The following is a 17,500-nucleotide window of genomic DNA, read 5'->3' on the forward strand; positions in this document are numbered from 1 at the left end:
GCTTGGTGAACGCGAGCAAAAATGAAGCGCAAAAACATATGAATCATTACATGGAAAAACGGCAATATTCATTGGCAATAAAACTTCATTAAAAACATTCAAGTTGGTTGCAATGACGTGTTTTGTAGAAAACTCGTCCATGAAAATATAGCAGAAAAACTCGAAGGAAAATCCACAAAGAGAAAGTACTAAAAAGAGACATTTACGATCTCTCGTATGAACAGCTCATTAACTAGACTCTAAGGAAAGGCTAATAACTGCTAAGACTTACAAGACAACTCAAGAATATTTTATATATATATAAAAAAAATAAAGAACAAATATTCTCTATCATTTCATGAAGCTTTCATTGCAAATGTTTATTTTCAATACCACTTAATTTGAATAATTCAACCCCCTTAACAAAGACAAATCCTTCCGAAACCCAAGGAAAAGCTATCAATATCAGCCCTAAATAAAACATACTCTACCAAGGACTCATAAGTTATTACTGTAAATCCTGTTATACTTTACTACTTTTACACTTATCAAATATGTAAGTGCGCGCATACTTTCCAATCAATTTTGGATTACAAACGTCCCTAATATTGACATAGCTAATGATATCCCAAGGTTGTGTAAGATTTATGTCAATGCATACATTACTTACCCGCCATTTTTCTCTTTTATAGAATGACAAAATATTAAGTTAAAAGTATCTGTTCCATTTTGCAATCAAATATGAATTTCATATACGTGCTATTTTGGCACTGTATCCATATATATACATACACACACACACACACACACACATATATATATATATATATATATATATATATATATATGTGTGTGTGTGTATGTGTGTATGTGTATGTGTGTGCATGTGCATGTGTGTGCACGCACGCACGTGCAATTGCGTTTGCATTTAAGCCTTACACACTGACCGCACAAGTATTTCAAAGTTAACAAAATACTGACAAAACTAATTCAGTAGCTCCTTTCAAAGTTTACATATGATTTCTTTATATTGTAATCACGGGTGATTCAGAATCTAAAAAACTAATGGAACGCGCAGTGATAGATAAATAGATCCATGGCACTTACCGTCTTCTGGTCCGCATACTCTGGGAATGATCTCCAGCACAGACCTGCAGGAGGGGTCGTCGGCACACTGTTGCCTCGCTAACAAGCAGTTCCTCACGCCCACAGCCCCGTCGCCTGCGGATGTAAACAACAACATGAATGGCATTCTTCGCAATAACAAATAAAAAAAAAAAATGTAGCAATGAGTTATATATTTTAAGTGTCAGACCCCTAAAAATATAAGTTAGCAATTTCGCTAAAATATTTCAACGCAGCTGACTCGTGTAGAAGATATTTGATATTAATGTTGCATGAATGCCTCTGTTAATAAACGCAAAAGCTTCTAATATTACACATAAACATCAAAAATTACATACAGGACTAAGAAAAAACAAAGTAAGGTAGATTTAGAGATTCGTTCAACGCAAAGGAAATTGTGTTCCACGTGTGTAGGTTGTTCAAATATTACTAGGTCACTACTCAGGAAGGTTTCTTTATCAAAGTAATTGAATGCAAGGTTTCAAAAGAAAAAAAAATCCAATATTCTAAAGGCCATCGCTTTGTTGGCTAATCAGTTAGATACAATAGCGCCGTAAGCAAGGTAATTGATTACAGCTACTGACACCTACTGTACATGCTCATTAATTTCAAGTGGTGTACGTATTCTTTAATATCTGACAATAAATCGATTCTGATGCGTTCTATATCTATAAACACACAATAATAAGGATGGAAATGGATTGAAGATGAGATGTAATGGGAGTCCCATAACTTTGAAACCATACTGTTGTTTAGTCCTTAAATATTCAAATTAAATTCAGACTATACTGCAAGTAACTGGGAGAGACCAAGACAGGCATGAAAAAAGAGTCTCATTTGGCTTCTGGAAATAAACAATTATGTTAAAGATTTGATTGATAGACTTTCCATCAAATATTATATCAAAAGGAGGTTTGGAACACAGGAAAAGCGATGGTGCTAGTTTAAAGGTACGACCAGAAGATTGAATGAAAGAAAGGAGCAATATGAGATCATTATTGCAGAAAATTTCATAAAATGCTAAATTGCTACTATATAGACACCTGCATCCTAAATTTCGGCAAGGAATACTTCGCAGTGAAAATACATTCTCAGAACTTATTTCATTACCGTATTCAAGGAATAGGGTTATCAAATATCTTTTGGTAACTAAAGTTTGATAAGTCTAATCTTGAACAACTTGAAAAACAATACTTACTGTAGTAGATAGAGCATCTTTAATTTCCTTTTTCCAACTTATTTGATTTTACGTTATTCTTTTAGCAACAATTGTTATAAAATCACAAATTATAATAAAAGAATTGAAATTATTATTATCATTATTATTATTATTATTATTATTATTATTATTATTATTATTATTATTATTATTATTATTATTATTATTATTACTATTGAAATGCATTAATAATTAGAAAAGCACTGCGTGTTGGGGAGTTTATTTCGGTCGACCTTTTGCTCGCCCTTGAACTTTGCCCTTGTACTTTCAAAATTGAATCGCTTCTACGTCTCGACATAATTTCACTACTCTATAGTAAGACCGTGGCCAAGAATTTGTTCAGAAACAGGGATGAAAACATAACCTCCTCCCAACTTCGTTGGTGGAGATATGATAATAAGATTGTCATCAGCTGTGACTTTGTTTTCCTATAAAACTAGCCTCTCTAGGAGAAAATGTTTATTGTTGGCAACACGATAATCTTTGAACTACTTCAGTATGAAATTGGTCTTTCATAGCTCCAGTTAGGAAAGCAAAATGGGAAAGTGGAAACCACAATAAAAGGGAGAGGAAGAAAAATACAAACGGGGAGGAAGCAAAAGACATCAAGAGCGAAGACTTGAGGTAGAATTCTAGGAATAAAAATAATTATCCAGGCGACTAATCCCAGCTGCATTGACCTCCAATCTGGAATCTTTTAAGACTCCAAAACCCATTATTTTTAAATGTTTGAGAGCTCGAGAGAATATTCCTAAGTCACGTAATCGAAAAAGACAAGGATTTTGTGGAAGACTGGACAGATTTTTTTTTTTTTTTTTTGAAAGAGGACCTTAACGCGTAGTACTTCAGATTTACTTTAGTCAATTTCTGTATTTAATTCCAACGTTCAATAATTACATACAAAATTACGGCAATAATATTAGTGTATTTCATATGACTGTTTACAATTCTTCTATTACAATTCATAAGTAACCAACATAATGGTAACATTTCCTTCTGTAATTCAAACCTATGTGTTAAAAGCACCAAGATGTGTAAATGTAATAGCTCTGCAGATGAAAATTTGACAAAATATATCATTCACGATATCTTCAGTAATCTTTTTTTTTTTTCCTTTTAATATGACCACACCTTATGATGGAGAACTCTTGGAAAATTCTTGCTAGCTATTCCACTCATAACAATTAGCGAGATATAATTGAAACCCTGATAAAGATAACAGTAACGAAATATTTACTGCAAGTGATAACAACATACGAAATGTTGAAAATGATAACTAAATATTCTCTTATTACTCAATCCAGTTTAGCTGAATTAATTAAGTAAGTCGATTCTTTCCTCCGCTTTCCGGAGAATTTGTTTGGCTGGATTTAGTTTTAACTATTTCATTAAATGCCAACAGTAAGTTCAGTTGCAATAACCAGCCGTGACTTCTTCAACTGTTAAAATTTATTAGCTTCGCATAATCACAAGGATTTTCACAAAATTTTTCTTCACTTTATTTGGCAAAACAAAGATTTTATTCATCTTAACAGTTCAGAAATCATGATCAATCGTATTTCTTTATACATTTAATTAATATATTTTGTAAAACCAACTTTTCTTTCATCATACCTTCTTTTCTCTAACAAAATTATTATTCTGTATTTCTTTCTTCCAAACTCCAATCCTTCAACGAAATGATTCTCTTAAATCCCAGAAATAAAAGATTTACCATAATTTAAGCAAAAAAACTGTCATTCATATCTGGAGAGAGATCAAAGTTCAACGAACAGTCTTCATAAAGCGAACATTACCAAGGTTTAATTCATCATTAACTCTTCACCTTTTTCGGAGAGAGAGAGAGAGAGAGAGAGAGAGAGAGAGAGAGAGAGAGAGAGAGAGAGAGAGATATATATATATACATATATATATATATATATATATATATATATATTGGATGAATTTACTCACTTATTTAGAGGTAAAGAGACAAAATAGGAAATTGTGTAATTCATATGATAGATATTCACCCAAAACCAAGGACCCAAAACTATACTTATCAATAATACTTCCCTAAACAGAACGCTAAAAGCAACAAAGGTACAGTCGATTTAATAACGAAAATTCTACCAGAAACGTTTACCAAGAAACGAAGGGTACTGCTTCCAAATTTCGAAAATAACTTCCCAGCAAGTACAACTAACTATCCTGGTTCTGAACTAAAGAAAACCAAATATTGTTATGGTAGCCTCTTGGAAACGTTCCTGCTAGACAAGTCTATTGAACGGGTGTTCGAGAACCACAAGCTCGATTGATTCTAGTAGTGCGCAACCTTAACATTCCTAAGAGCAAGGGGTGGGTGGTTTAGGGAGCCTATAGATCTACCTGCTGAGTCATCAGCAGCCATTGCCTGGTCCTTCCTGATCCTAACTTGGGTAGAGAGGGGCTTGGACGTTGACCATATGTGTATAAGGTCAGTTTACTGTTTAAAGCCCATTGTCCTGTCCATTCTCACTGATATTCAGGAGATACCTTAAAATAAATACAGACGCAGCTGGAAAAAAAGTGTAACAACTAATCAAGCAAGGATACAAAATAGCTTAAACTGCGTTAAACATTTGCCGTGTACATTCCTGGATGAATCGAAAACTTTCTCTTTCCATTTGCAGTCCTGTGCTTGCGTTTTATCATTCGGTTTTCAGCGTTAAGGGCGAGTAAAACCTCAAAGATATCTCGTGGTAAGACAGTTTTCATTTCTGGTTATGTTATTTATAAAATTCTTATGAAATTTATGTTACATTTTATTCATGGACTACGGTATGCATGGACAGATTCTTATTAAGAAATGCATTACTGGTTAGAAAAAACATTGAAAATAATTTACTTTCAGCTTCCAATCCTGCCTAACTTAGTTTAATAAGTACCTGGCTCCTGCCTCACGACCGAGAATACATTTCAAAGTTAGTTCAACCTCATTACCCGAGTTCAACAAAGTGATTTAGGAAAAAACACCAGATTTGAAATTTGTTCACAGACATTCGAAGTTTCTAAGCGAACAGTCGTACAACCCAACGCAAAATAATTCTCATGTCTTACAACGCATTTAATTTTCCGCAGTTTCAGTAAGGACAATGCATCCTACACATTCGCTTTTTCTTAACCCGATTCAATTCAGATGTTAAATTGAGCTTTCAACTTTTAATTCCTTGTGCTTTACCACGTCTACACTATTCCTCCCTGTTTAAAACAGAGCTCAAATTTTCTTTTTAGATAGCTTCAAAGGAACTATGCATGTGATCAAGATCTATTGCTTTCCTATCACTTTATGGAACATAATCATCATATATAAATTTGTATAAAACTAGTTCATTTGTGTAGTTTTGATATAAGAAACACCGAGAATTCAGTATCTTTGTGCTGCACTGAATTGTTCGTATAACATATAAAAACAAATATTTTTAATAACATAGAACCAAAAAGACGAGGAAATAAAAAATTATCAAAACCATCACGTCATAAAAACTGCGCTTGTTTGAAATATAGTGTTCTTTACTTTCAGTCTCTTCTAACATGCTCTTCAATAGGGATAATTACTGACAGGAACACATACTTTACCCTAAATACCAATTTACTGTAGGTCTTCCAGATATTAGATCGATACATGCCACCCATATGCTATGTAATAAATAACCAAGAGTATCAAATGTGAACACGGGACGAGTCTAAAGGGGAAAAATATTGATATTGAATGGGCGTGGACATTAAGCTATCTATTCATTCTTAAAGGTGACAGGTGACTTCCTTGTTCGCTGCATCGATGAGAACGGATTTGGATTATGTTAATGAGCCAGTCACGAAAGTAAATGACTCACTTCAAGTAAATAAGATCCAATAACTCATTATTTGAATGGATTTTGTTTGATTTGGCAAGGACAAGAACGTCATGTCAACTAAGCTATAACTGTAATGAAGGAATATTGCAGGCAAGATGAAGAGCCTTAATTAAATTTCACGTATCACTAGTCTCTTACATTTTAGTGTCCGGGTGGCATACTGCATTCAAGATCTACATAGACTTTGGGTATATTCACAAACCCTACAAGAGTACTGCACCCGGATATTCTCAGCTAATACCCGTGTGCGTAGTCACAAAAAGTGAGTGAAGTCTCTGAAAATCTGTGTGTGTGTGTGCGTGTCAAAGATGAAGAGGATAATCACTTTGATACTAAAGATAAACACTGGCTTAATTTCTTATTTATACATGAGATATTAACAATTATCTATACTTGGATATATCGACGTAATATAACGTACTCTATGATATATATATATATATATATATATATATATATACACATGTGTGTGTGCGTTTGTGTGTGCGCGCGCGTTTGTGTGTGTGTGTATTAATTCCTCAAATATTCTGCTGTGGTCCACTTCACCCCCAAATAAACATTATCTCATGGTTCATCTGTTATAGCAAACGGTACATCGATGTGCTATGGGGCTATGCACACCATACGCGTGGGTCACAATTAAAGTATCATAATTACTTATAATTTATATAATGTACCTCAGATGGTCTTTGCTCCGCCAGGGTTTGCTTCGCTCGCAAATAAATATCATCTCATTGCTCCTCTGTTCTGCAAGCGGTAAATTGATGTGATGTACACTTAGATTCAAAAGTCCGCCGACACTCAAGGGGAATCGTTCGTCAGAGGTCTCTAGTGTTACCGTGACAAAACAAAGAAAGAGTTGGTCTTCTTACTACCTTCAAGGAAATGGGCGGAGACTTGTCCAACCTCAGCGAACGCTTAAAAATATTACAAATCGAGTTGCCATATTTCATACTGTGGTATCATTTGTCCCTCGAGTATTCACTACAAATACACAAAACACACACACACACACACACACACACACACACACATATATATATATATATATATATATATATATATATATATATATAATTATATTTACTATTCTTTTGAGGAGCCCAGTAGACACTCTCAATGGATGGGTTGGTGGCGGGGGGGGGGGGGGGGGGGGGGGGGTTTACTCATTCCCGGGCAGTCCGACTCTGAAGAATTTGAGGAAACAAGGAAGTCATTTGTATTTTAGAGGTTGTGGAAAGAGGTTAAATTTTTTTTGATACAACTTGTAAAATATTGTAGCATTGCCTCAATCTAATTTAATAACCGTTAATGTTCCATGAAATATTGCTAACCTAATTCATTATTAGTTCATTTGTAGTAGCTAGTAGCAACCGAACAAATAGCCGTTGTTGTCCTAAGGTTGAATAGTAACCAAAGTTAACTATTAACTTTGCATAATAAATAATCTGTGATGGAAACAGTAAATACTGATGACTGCATAGCATTTTGAATACAATCAGAATTTAGTTTATTGAATCTAAAAGGAGTTGTATTGCGGTAAATGAGACCACTATTACATACTAGCAAAACCTTTGAGAAATTTTGCTTTATTGATAAATCATATAAAAAAGTCTCTTGTCCTCAGAACGACATAATTTTCCAAGATTTTTTAATGAAAGAAAGAAATACTAATTTTTCCGTAATATATTCCCTAATTTTCCAAAAAAAAAAAAAAATAAAATACAATATATATATAAGCGCAGGGGGCATGAGCACAAAATGATTTCCTACACTGATACCTTGGCTGTAAGTTATCAGTGATTATGTAATTACTAGTAGCTTTATCTTCAGAAAATTACGTAGATTGATTACGCTGACTTCTAATAATCGTGACTCAAATAGGCGTAAGTCTCCATGATCAAGTTCCTATTTGTGTTCCTTTCATTCATTCTTTATTCATTCGTTTATTAAACATCCTCCATATTTTTAAGAAAACTTGCCTTTTTCGCCGGTATTCAAATAAAGCCGTCAATTTTAGTTCCTAGTTTCTCACTATCCCTCCAGAAAAGAATCTCTCCTGAGCGGCAGCAAGAAACACCTTCACTTGACCATTCCAACCTGGAACTTTTCGAAATTTGCGTGAAGCCAAGACAAGCTATTCCTTAGCTGGATTAGAAAATAAGGCATTTTGAGCACTATTTCACTCGCCTTTTTATACAATTTCAATCACATTCCTCTATAATTATTCCAGTTGACGAAAATATCTTGGTTGATTTTAAAGCAAACGGGTAAATTATCCTACAGAGTACTTTCGTAATGAGCATATTAATTGGAAAACTTGTGGTATATGGAAAATAATGATCTATAGTAACTAAATAGTATAACTTCGAATCCTTCAAACATTCATAAGACAACGACTATCTAATTACAGCTATTATTTTTCCAAAATCTACCATTATGTGGATGAGCATTTAAGTCCAACAAAATAATCCCGTTATCTCTACTCGATGATAAATATCTCCAATTTTGTCAAAGGGCCTCAGTACTTATCAAGCAAATTATAGCTCTTGTAATAAAGATTGAAATGGCAACACAGCAAATATTTTACAGTATATATTTAAAATTCTAGTTTAAATGTCAATGCCAACCGTTCTTAGCCACAAATACGGGCGGAAAAGGAAAAGTAAAAACTTTTATGAATAAAGGGAAAGCGGGTTGCGAACTAAAGACTGAGATGGCACATCCCCTTGAATCTGAATGACTTGGGAAATATTTTTCAGTAAAGTATCCTTATGTATTCCAAAATGTTCCTATCTATGAATATCTAAAGACCTATGAAAGTCTTTAGCAATCAATTTAGCATTCTAAAACTAATTTTTTGGAAGCATAATACAATAATTTTTATTGGAGACGTTGCAATATCAAGCGTAAATTTCTCCTGTCTAGAAATCAATTTACAGGATAAACAATTACTACATTCACTACTGTAATCTCTCTCTCTCTCTCTCTCTCTCTCTCTCTCTCTCTCTCTCTCCTCTCTGATTGACCTCAAGGCTCGTATAACTCATTTATGCCGTTTTTATGAATACTTTACAGCATCGAGCGATAAATGAAACTGGAATAAGACTAATGTCAGATCTCCAAACAATCTAATGTAGCTGTTAATGGAAGGAATTGTTAAGTTATGCCACTCCATTAATTTCTACATGCTTATACAGATTCTAGATTTATATATATATATATATATATATATATATATATATATATATATATATACATATATCGGTGCCGTTATAGTATGTGGCCTACCTTTCGAGTGTGGCCTACGGAATTTTGTCTCTGATATAGTATGTGGCCTACATACTGTTATTACGAATATTGATCATGTAAGTACACATGGATTTCAGTATTTAACTATGTAGTTAATGTTAATGTTGTGTAAGGGGGGGGGGGGTCCGCCCCCCCCCCCCCCCCCCCCCCCCCGGGTAAGGACACGGCTTTTAGCATAGGTTAGGTGGGTTTTTTAAGTTAGCTTCTCCCGTCGTACTCGTAGGTAAGGACACGGCTTTTAGCATAAGGGGGGGGGGGGGGGGGTCCGGGGGGCCACAGCCCCCCCGGGTAAGGACACGGCTTTTAGCATAAGGGGGGGGGGGGTCCGGGGGGGCACAGCCCCCCCGGGTAAGGACACGGCTTTTAGCATAGGTTAGGTGGGTTTTTTAAGTTAGCTTCTCCCGTCATACTCGTAGGCAAGGAAACTGTTCTTTTAAAATTGTATTGTTAGATATTAAACAATTGTGAAAAATAATTGATTTCATTACATATATATATACAAACTCTTCCTAAGGTAGGACACATTCAAACAGGCTTAGGTAGGACACATTCAAACCGGGTAGGCCACATACTATAACAGATCCAAAAAGGTAGGCCACATACTATGACAGCACCCATATATCTATATATATATATACATACATATAGATATATATATATATATATATATATATATATATATTATATATATATATATATATATATATATATGTGTGTATATATATATATATATACATATATATATATATATATATATATATATATATATATATATATATATAGTGTGTGTGTGTGTGTTTTGTGTATTTGTATTGGATAGTTGAGATGTCAAATGATACTACAGCATAAGATATGGCAACAAGATTTGTAATATTTTCCAGAGTTCGCTGAGCTTGGACAAGGCTCCGCCTATTCCCTAAGAAGTAGTAAGAAATGCAACTCTTTATTTGTTTTGTCATGGTAACACTAGAGACCCCTGACGAGCGATTCTCCCTGAGTGTCGGCGGACTTTTGAATCTAAGTGTACACGCCCTCCATGTTGGTCACTATTAAAGTATCATAATGACCTATAATTCATAAAATGTCTCTCAAATGAATTTTGCTCCGCCGTGTAGAAGTGGGCAGAGACTCCGGCCACTTTGTGTGGCAATGTCTGTGGCTATTGGCTGAGAATCTCCTGGTGTAGTACTCATAGAGGGGTTGTGAATATACGTCCACATGATGTCATAGCTTTTTGTAAAGGGTTTAAAGAAGCGATCTATTGAATATTCTACCGATTTTTGAACGCTCATGTCGCATTTTTAGTGAGATTATTATAATGGCCATGATTTATGACCACAGAATTTTACAGCTTGTGGGGGATTCCTTGAGCATTTGTTGTATCTGATCGCTCTTTAGCACTTTCAATTGTCTAAATACGATCGATATCTGACCGTTCAGCACAATTTTCACAGCATCTGAACAATTTCCCTATATCTCAGTGTGCTTAACGAACAATCTTCCGCGTCTTTATAGGCTCTTAATTACTTCTGAATGATCTTCCACGCTTTTTTATTGCGTTTGAATGATCTCCATCAAGCTCTCCAAGGGTGATCGGCTCTGACATCAAGAGCCTTCACGAACAGGAAGACCTTTGAATTATCTTTTTCTGTGAAGGGATTATACATCTCTAAATGACGTCAATGGCTCTGAAAGAAAGTTTAATTCATCGAATACAGATGTGAGATCAAGATTAGCCAATCACTGATAAAGCAGATTTCTATATTTATAGCAGAACTATGAACTTCAAATTAATTTTTTCCGGGTGAGAACACACACTTCCAACAATGGACAAACTAATAAAAAAGTTAATACAAAATATAATTATATAATGCAGGTACCCCTACCACTCTCGGGTTTAATTGGTTTTCTACGGTACGATATAAAGAATTCTCACTTGTAATGTTTCGAGGTTTAAAGATTTATTTTTCTTAGAAAATGAGGAGTAAAAAAACAAACTTTCGATTCCTTTCATAGCCTTCACTATTAAGGTCATAAAATCCATATTTCTGACTTCATATACAAGAAAGATTGATAAAAAAAATTATTCGCCAAAGGTCCTAATCATAAATAAAAAGCTGTGTAATGTAGTATCAATGACACTCCAAATCCAGTTTTTGCTTCTGCATAAATTCTGTTTTCTATATGATTTTTATCAAAAAATTGTTTGGATTGCTAGACTAACTTTTCCACCAGTCTCTCTCTCTCTCTCTCTCTCTCTCTCTCTCTCTCTCTCTCTCTCTCTCTCTCTCTCTCTCTCTCTCTCCTTGATCTCGTAAAGATCAGCTTTAAATCTTCACACTTGGGTAAATATTGACACATTCCGTCTTTCATTGGGGTTGCCACACTTACGCAAAGCATATACAAAGCAAAGAAATGGAGTTACCTAACTAATATTTATCATTTATAAAGTCGCAGCTTTGCCCTCACCGATGAAAGTGCCATTGCTCAATACTTATCGACACTGATCATACTAAAGTGAGGATGAATTCGAAAGTAATATGCAGAATGCACACAAGCTTCTTAGTTCAAACTATTTTTAGTTTTGCTAAAACTTTTGCCCATTCGATGAATGGTGACTTTTTAAGATAATATTGGAGAACAATTTACATGATTTAATCAATATGTATTGTTAGGCATGTCACAGATACCTCTCCCTCTCCCTATATATATATATATATATATATATATATATATATATATATAGATAATATATTTATATATATATATATATATATATATATATATATATATATCTATATGTATATATATATACATATATATATATATATATATATATATACAGTATATATATATAATATAATATATATATATATACATATGTATATATAATATATATATATATATATATATATATATATATATATATATATATATATATATATATATATATATATATATATATATATATATCAGGAACAACAAATGGAACCTTTTCCAGTCCACTGCGGGATAAAGGCCTCAGACATGTTCATGTCTGGCGTTTGGCTATTCTCATCAACTCGCTAGCCCTACTAGTACAACTTTGCTGATCATGATGATACACAAAGCCCTTCACCATGTTAATGTATCCCCCCAAAATATATATTATATATATATATATATATATATATATATATATACATATATATATATATATATATATATATATATATATATATATATATATATATATATATGAACTTCCCATTGTGAAACTTCAACAGTATACAGACTTCATATTTCTTCATATATGGCTTACCTACAGCACGTCGAACCCTTCTACAGACTGCTTTTAACCTTATCTCGGACTTACTCATGGCCTTCTTGTCCAATAAGTTCAAATAATCAATAAAAGCCTTCGATCTTTCTCTATCCTGTTACCTCTCTATTACTTTTGAAATGTTAACTCTGACAATAACTCATAGTTGTCCACTATTTACACATGACCCATCCACCTCAATTTTCTGGATACTGTTTCACTCACATTAACAATTTTATTACTTCTGTATATCACCACATTTCTCACAACATCAATCCATCTTGCACCACATGCACTTCAAAAGGAATTTAACTCAATAACTTTAAACTTTCGTCTTTTGTTAGTGTTCAACACTTAATACTTCACTTTCGCAAAGGAGAGTTGGTTCAACGATCTCTTCATATATTTCCACCTTGGCAACTCAAGGCTTTCACCAATCTTTTGTCCACATCATGCTATCTTTCTTGCTTCTCATATTTCGTAATTGACATCAGATCTCACTTTGTAACCATCTGTTAAATTCACGCAATAGCATACTATATTTTTATAAATGAAAAAAATATAACAACAATAACTTTCAAATACTTGCACCAAAGATGAGGAGCCCCGTGCAACTGTTTGAAAGTCTGAAATAATATCTTCTCAAACATACATTTATTGTTATTTTTCAATCTTAAGTGTAGTAGATAAGTGTTGGAATCTACAATCGCTTCCATTTGGTCACCAAAAAATACACATACATGCATACATACATACATACATACATACATACATACATACATACATACATATGGTTACATTTATTTTCTTGTGTAATGCATAGTTTATTGGCAGTAAACTCTACGTTTTACTATCATACCTTCTCGCACAAGAAAATGGTGAAAACAACGTGTCTGATATTTTTATACATAACATTCATCTTCCATAATCTATTATCTTTCTGAAGAGTTATACATGGCACTTGTCAAAATCCAACTGTTCTGGCAACCATGGTATGGAACCATTACCTCTTTTGAGAGTTTTAGGAAAAATTAAATATTACAAGAATCGAGAGAGTAGACAAAGTTATTGAAGATAGACACATCTGGATCGTTGATCTTGAATTAAATGCAAAGTTACTGAGTTTAAAATTTAACTGCTATGATCAATCACTCTCAAAGAAATTCTATAGTCTAATATTTCATGGATTGATATTCGTGAGCTCCAGTAACATAAACACATTCTATATATTATAAAGAATGCGAAGGTCTTCAGTTGGTTATTTATTTCCGGCCAATCCCATTTCTTATTCTACCACTTTGAAGACGGACAAAGATTATTTCCAGTTTCTTTCATTCGTATTTGTTTTTATTACTTTCTTAAATAATATAAAAATCCACATTTTTTTATCCCCTCTGTGTGTTATATTAAATGAACCTTTTTGTTTAGTACTTTTTATCAATTATACAATAAACTTCTAAATAATTGTAATTCCATTCCGTTCTCAGTCAACCCTTTCAACGTTTAGCGAATCTTTATTGACAATCCGAATAAATAGATAAAAAATCTGAAGTGAGGGCAAAAGTATTCTTATTTTCAACTGCATTGTTATAACTGTATCGTCAGTTATAATATACTTACACCTAAAAAAGACCTGGCAATTAAATCTCTATTATCATCATCAAACTAATTACCATCGGCATCACTTATTAAGTACTAAAGAGGGGTTGTTAAGCTTTATGAAAAAATTTTCTTTATAGAAAAAAAAACCATCGCTTTACAAAAAAAAAAAAAAAAAAAAAACTTGATTTTATGATAATCCTCGCCAATAGATTATCAATAATCTGCTTTATAACAATTGATTTAATCTGAATAGTTTAGAACATGTACCGTTCTTCATGCTATTATCATGCATAACTAATTCTATTGATCAAGTTTTGCTTTCATAATTTAGGATCTTCTTCATCATTTACAAATGTTCTTGCATTTTATGGTTTAAAATCTTTTCACGCATAGCATGACGCAATCACACACACAATGTGGGTCATTCTTGAATTTATAATATCAGGTTTTATTTAGACTGGATCAATCATACCTGTAAGAATTTATTCACATAGCATGTACACGAGTATATTGTGTCCCATTATCTGTTTTCTATAATTCTTTACTATATAAATTTCTATCGAAACTTATACGCGAATACAAAAGAACACACAGATGCTTAAGCATAGATTGATTTAATGTCCTTATAAATATATCGCAAGAATATTAAAATATAAAAAGCAGAGATTACTAAAAAATAAAGGTGGGAAATAGTGAAAAGTGGCCTTTAATAATGTATACGAAGCATCTACAATTCAGAATGACTTCCATAAAATAAACAGTAAATGAATGTAAAATGGGGAAATCTTAGGAAAAAAAATCATACACTGCATGAAAATATATCTTGCATTGATCTTTTTAGATGATGACAATAATTGGAAGCAAGTCACGAATCCAGCAAGTTACTTATTTCATCAAACAAACGACAAGGACACAAGACTAATGTTTCCTTTGCGTGCAAAGAACGTCGTTTAGCACTTTTCTACAAGACTGAGGGACACTCAGTCATTATTGACACAAAGGCCGACGCAGTTCAAGAGTTAACTGCGACAGAAGGAACGGTCTCCGTAAATCACGGGGAAATGGTCTCTGGGAAAATTAGTTTTAAGGCATCGATAAAATTGAGGAACACATCTACTAAACCATTGAAACTGTACCTTCAAATTTCTCCTGTCATACAAACAGACGAAAAGTAGAAATTCCACAGATTCTCTTATTGACAGGAGTAAACCGCATTGGTGGGAACAATTTACTGTGGCATTCTTGTTGATATATTACTCACTGAAATGTTCTGCTGCTAAAGAGGGAGATAGGAAAGGAGAGAATGGATAAAAATTGGATAGAGTAGAGGAAGATAAATTTCTAGGAAATGGAGTTTGGGAGATTGAAGGAAAGTGTGGCAGCACTGAACACCGTTTAAAATTCACTGGTCCCATACAAACTGAAAAAAGCGAAAACACTGTCGTTAAGCATTAAAAGAGAGTAATTTGATATCCTAAGCTTATAACCCAGATGCTAAAATCATTGTTGCCATTGATCTGTGTGTTTGACTGATACCAGGTATGCATGTGTGTTTGTGCGTCCCGAGGATTGTCTTTGGAACAAAATTAGCAAAGACACAAATACTTCCCACCATCAATAAACCGAATATTGGTGTTCAACACCAACACCTGCGATGTTCCCTCGTGTTTATAAATAGATCTTTTGAAAATAATAATCTCTTATCCTTTCTAGCAGTAGCACAGAGAGAGAGAGAGAGAGAGAGAGAGAGAGAGAGAGAGAGAGAGAGAGAGAGAGAGAGAGAGAGAGAGAGAGATAGATATTCAGCTGCATAATGAAATGAAATATAGTATCCCTAAGAAAAGGAATATGTCCAATTTCTACTGAATATTATCTTACTTCATTTTAGTTTCTTTAAGTCAATTTATCGTACCCAGTAATTTTTCACATTAATCAATTATTTGGTATTCAAAATGTCTAAAGAATTATAATAATTACATACAGGAAAATAAACTTTTTTTATCAAATCGCGTACGAATAACCCTGTGAACATTATTCTTCAAGAAAAATTTCATAAGGTTCTTATTGATACATTAAAAATATATCTATGAGGACGTTAGGTCATAATCAACACACATGCTTTAATTTACATAAAATCTGTATCATTAGTAAATCTGAATTTTTGGTGATAGAGATGAAAGTTTATCAAAGAACCAACTATAAACAAATTAAACACAGCTCACACACACACACACACACACACACACACACACATATATATATATATATATATATATATATATATATATATATATAAATACATATATATATATATATATATATACATATATATACATATATATACATATACATGTATATATATAATATATACATAATATATATATATATATACATATATATATATATAATATATATACATATATATGTACAGTATATATATATATATATATATATATATATATATATATATATATATATAATTTCAAAATTCATAAAAATCAATAGAATTTGAACCTTTAAAATGTATGTTATTTTCAAAGTTCGTTATTATTTTCGTCATGCTTTTGTTGCAAAGCGTACTTTCAATTGATTATCTGCCTTTCAGCTTGTTGACCACGCTTATATCAATAAAAACGTATGGAATTATATAGTTTTGTCTTGAGAAAGAAGTTAAAGGAAGATCAGTCGCTTCTTCAACAGCTAAGCGCTATGCTCTTTTCTTCTTTTTTTTTCTCGTTTTCTCTGGTCTGGGCCAGAAAAGGACACATTGAAACCAATGCCGCTGGCTATATTCTATTGGGCTCTTCATTTACAGAAAAAAAAACTATAAAAATACAATAAAATGTCAAATATCCAATGGTAATAAAAAAAAATATAAAGACGTGTAAAGGTTAATATGTTACTGCTAACAACAATTAACAACCAAGCTCATGCTTATGATTGATTGATTTAAAGTTTTCAGGCATCCTGACATCCTAATGCTTATGAAAGAAATACTATAACCCATCCGCATACTTGCTTGGGCTACCAATGAGTAGGGAAAAGTATGAAGGTCATGGTAAGAACATGAATGGGTGGCACAATTGG

The 17,500-nt window shown here is 33.0% G+C and overlaps 1 protein-coding gene across 5 annotated transcripts in view; it reads right to left on the reverse strand.

Annotated features, from left to right (window-relative positions):
* LOC137641535 (uncharacterized) overlaps positions 1-17,500 on the reverse strand; it is a 749,997-nt gene that overhangs the window by 251,046 nt on the left and 481,451 nt on the right. For all 5 annotated transcript variants that reach the window (XM_068374188.1, XM_068374187.1, XM_068374186.1 and 2 more), the window contains exon 2: positions 1,087-1,200. In XM_068374188.1, the coding sequence (XP_068230289.1) occupies positions 1,087-1,200 (114 nt within the window). The remainder of the gene's footprint in view (positions 1-1,086; positions 1,201-17,500) is intronic.

Source organism: Palaemon carinicauda, chromosome 5 (genome assembly GCF_036898095.1).
Source record: "Palaemon carinicauda isolate YSFRI2023 chromosome 5, ASM3689809v2, whole genome shotgun sequence".
NCBI lineage: Eukaryota > Metazoa > Arthropoda > Malacostraca > Decapoda > Palaemonidae > Palaemon > Palaemon carinicauda.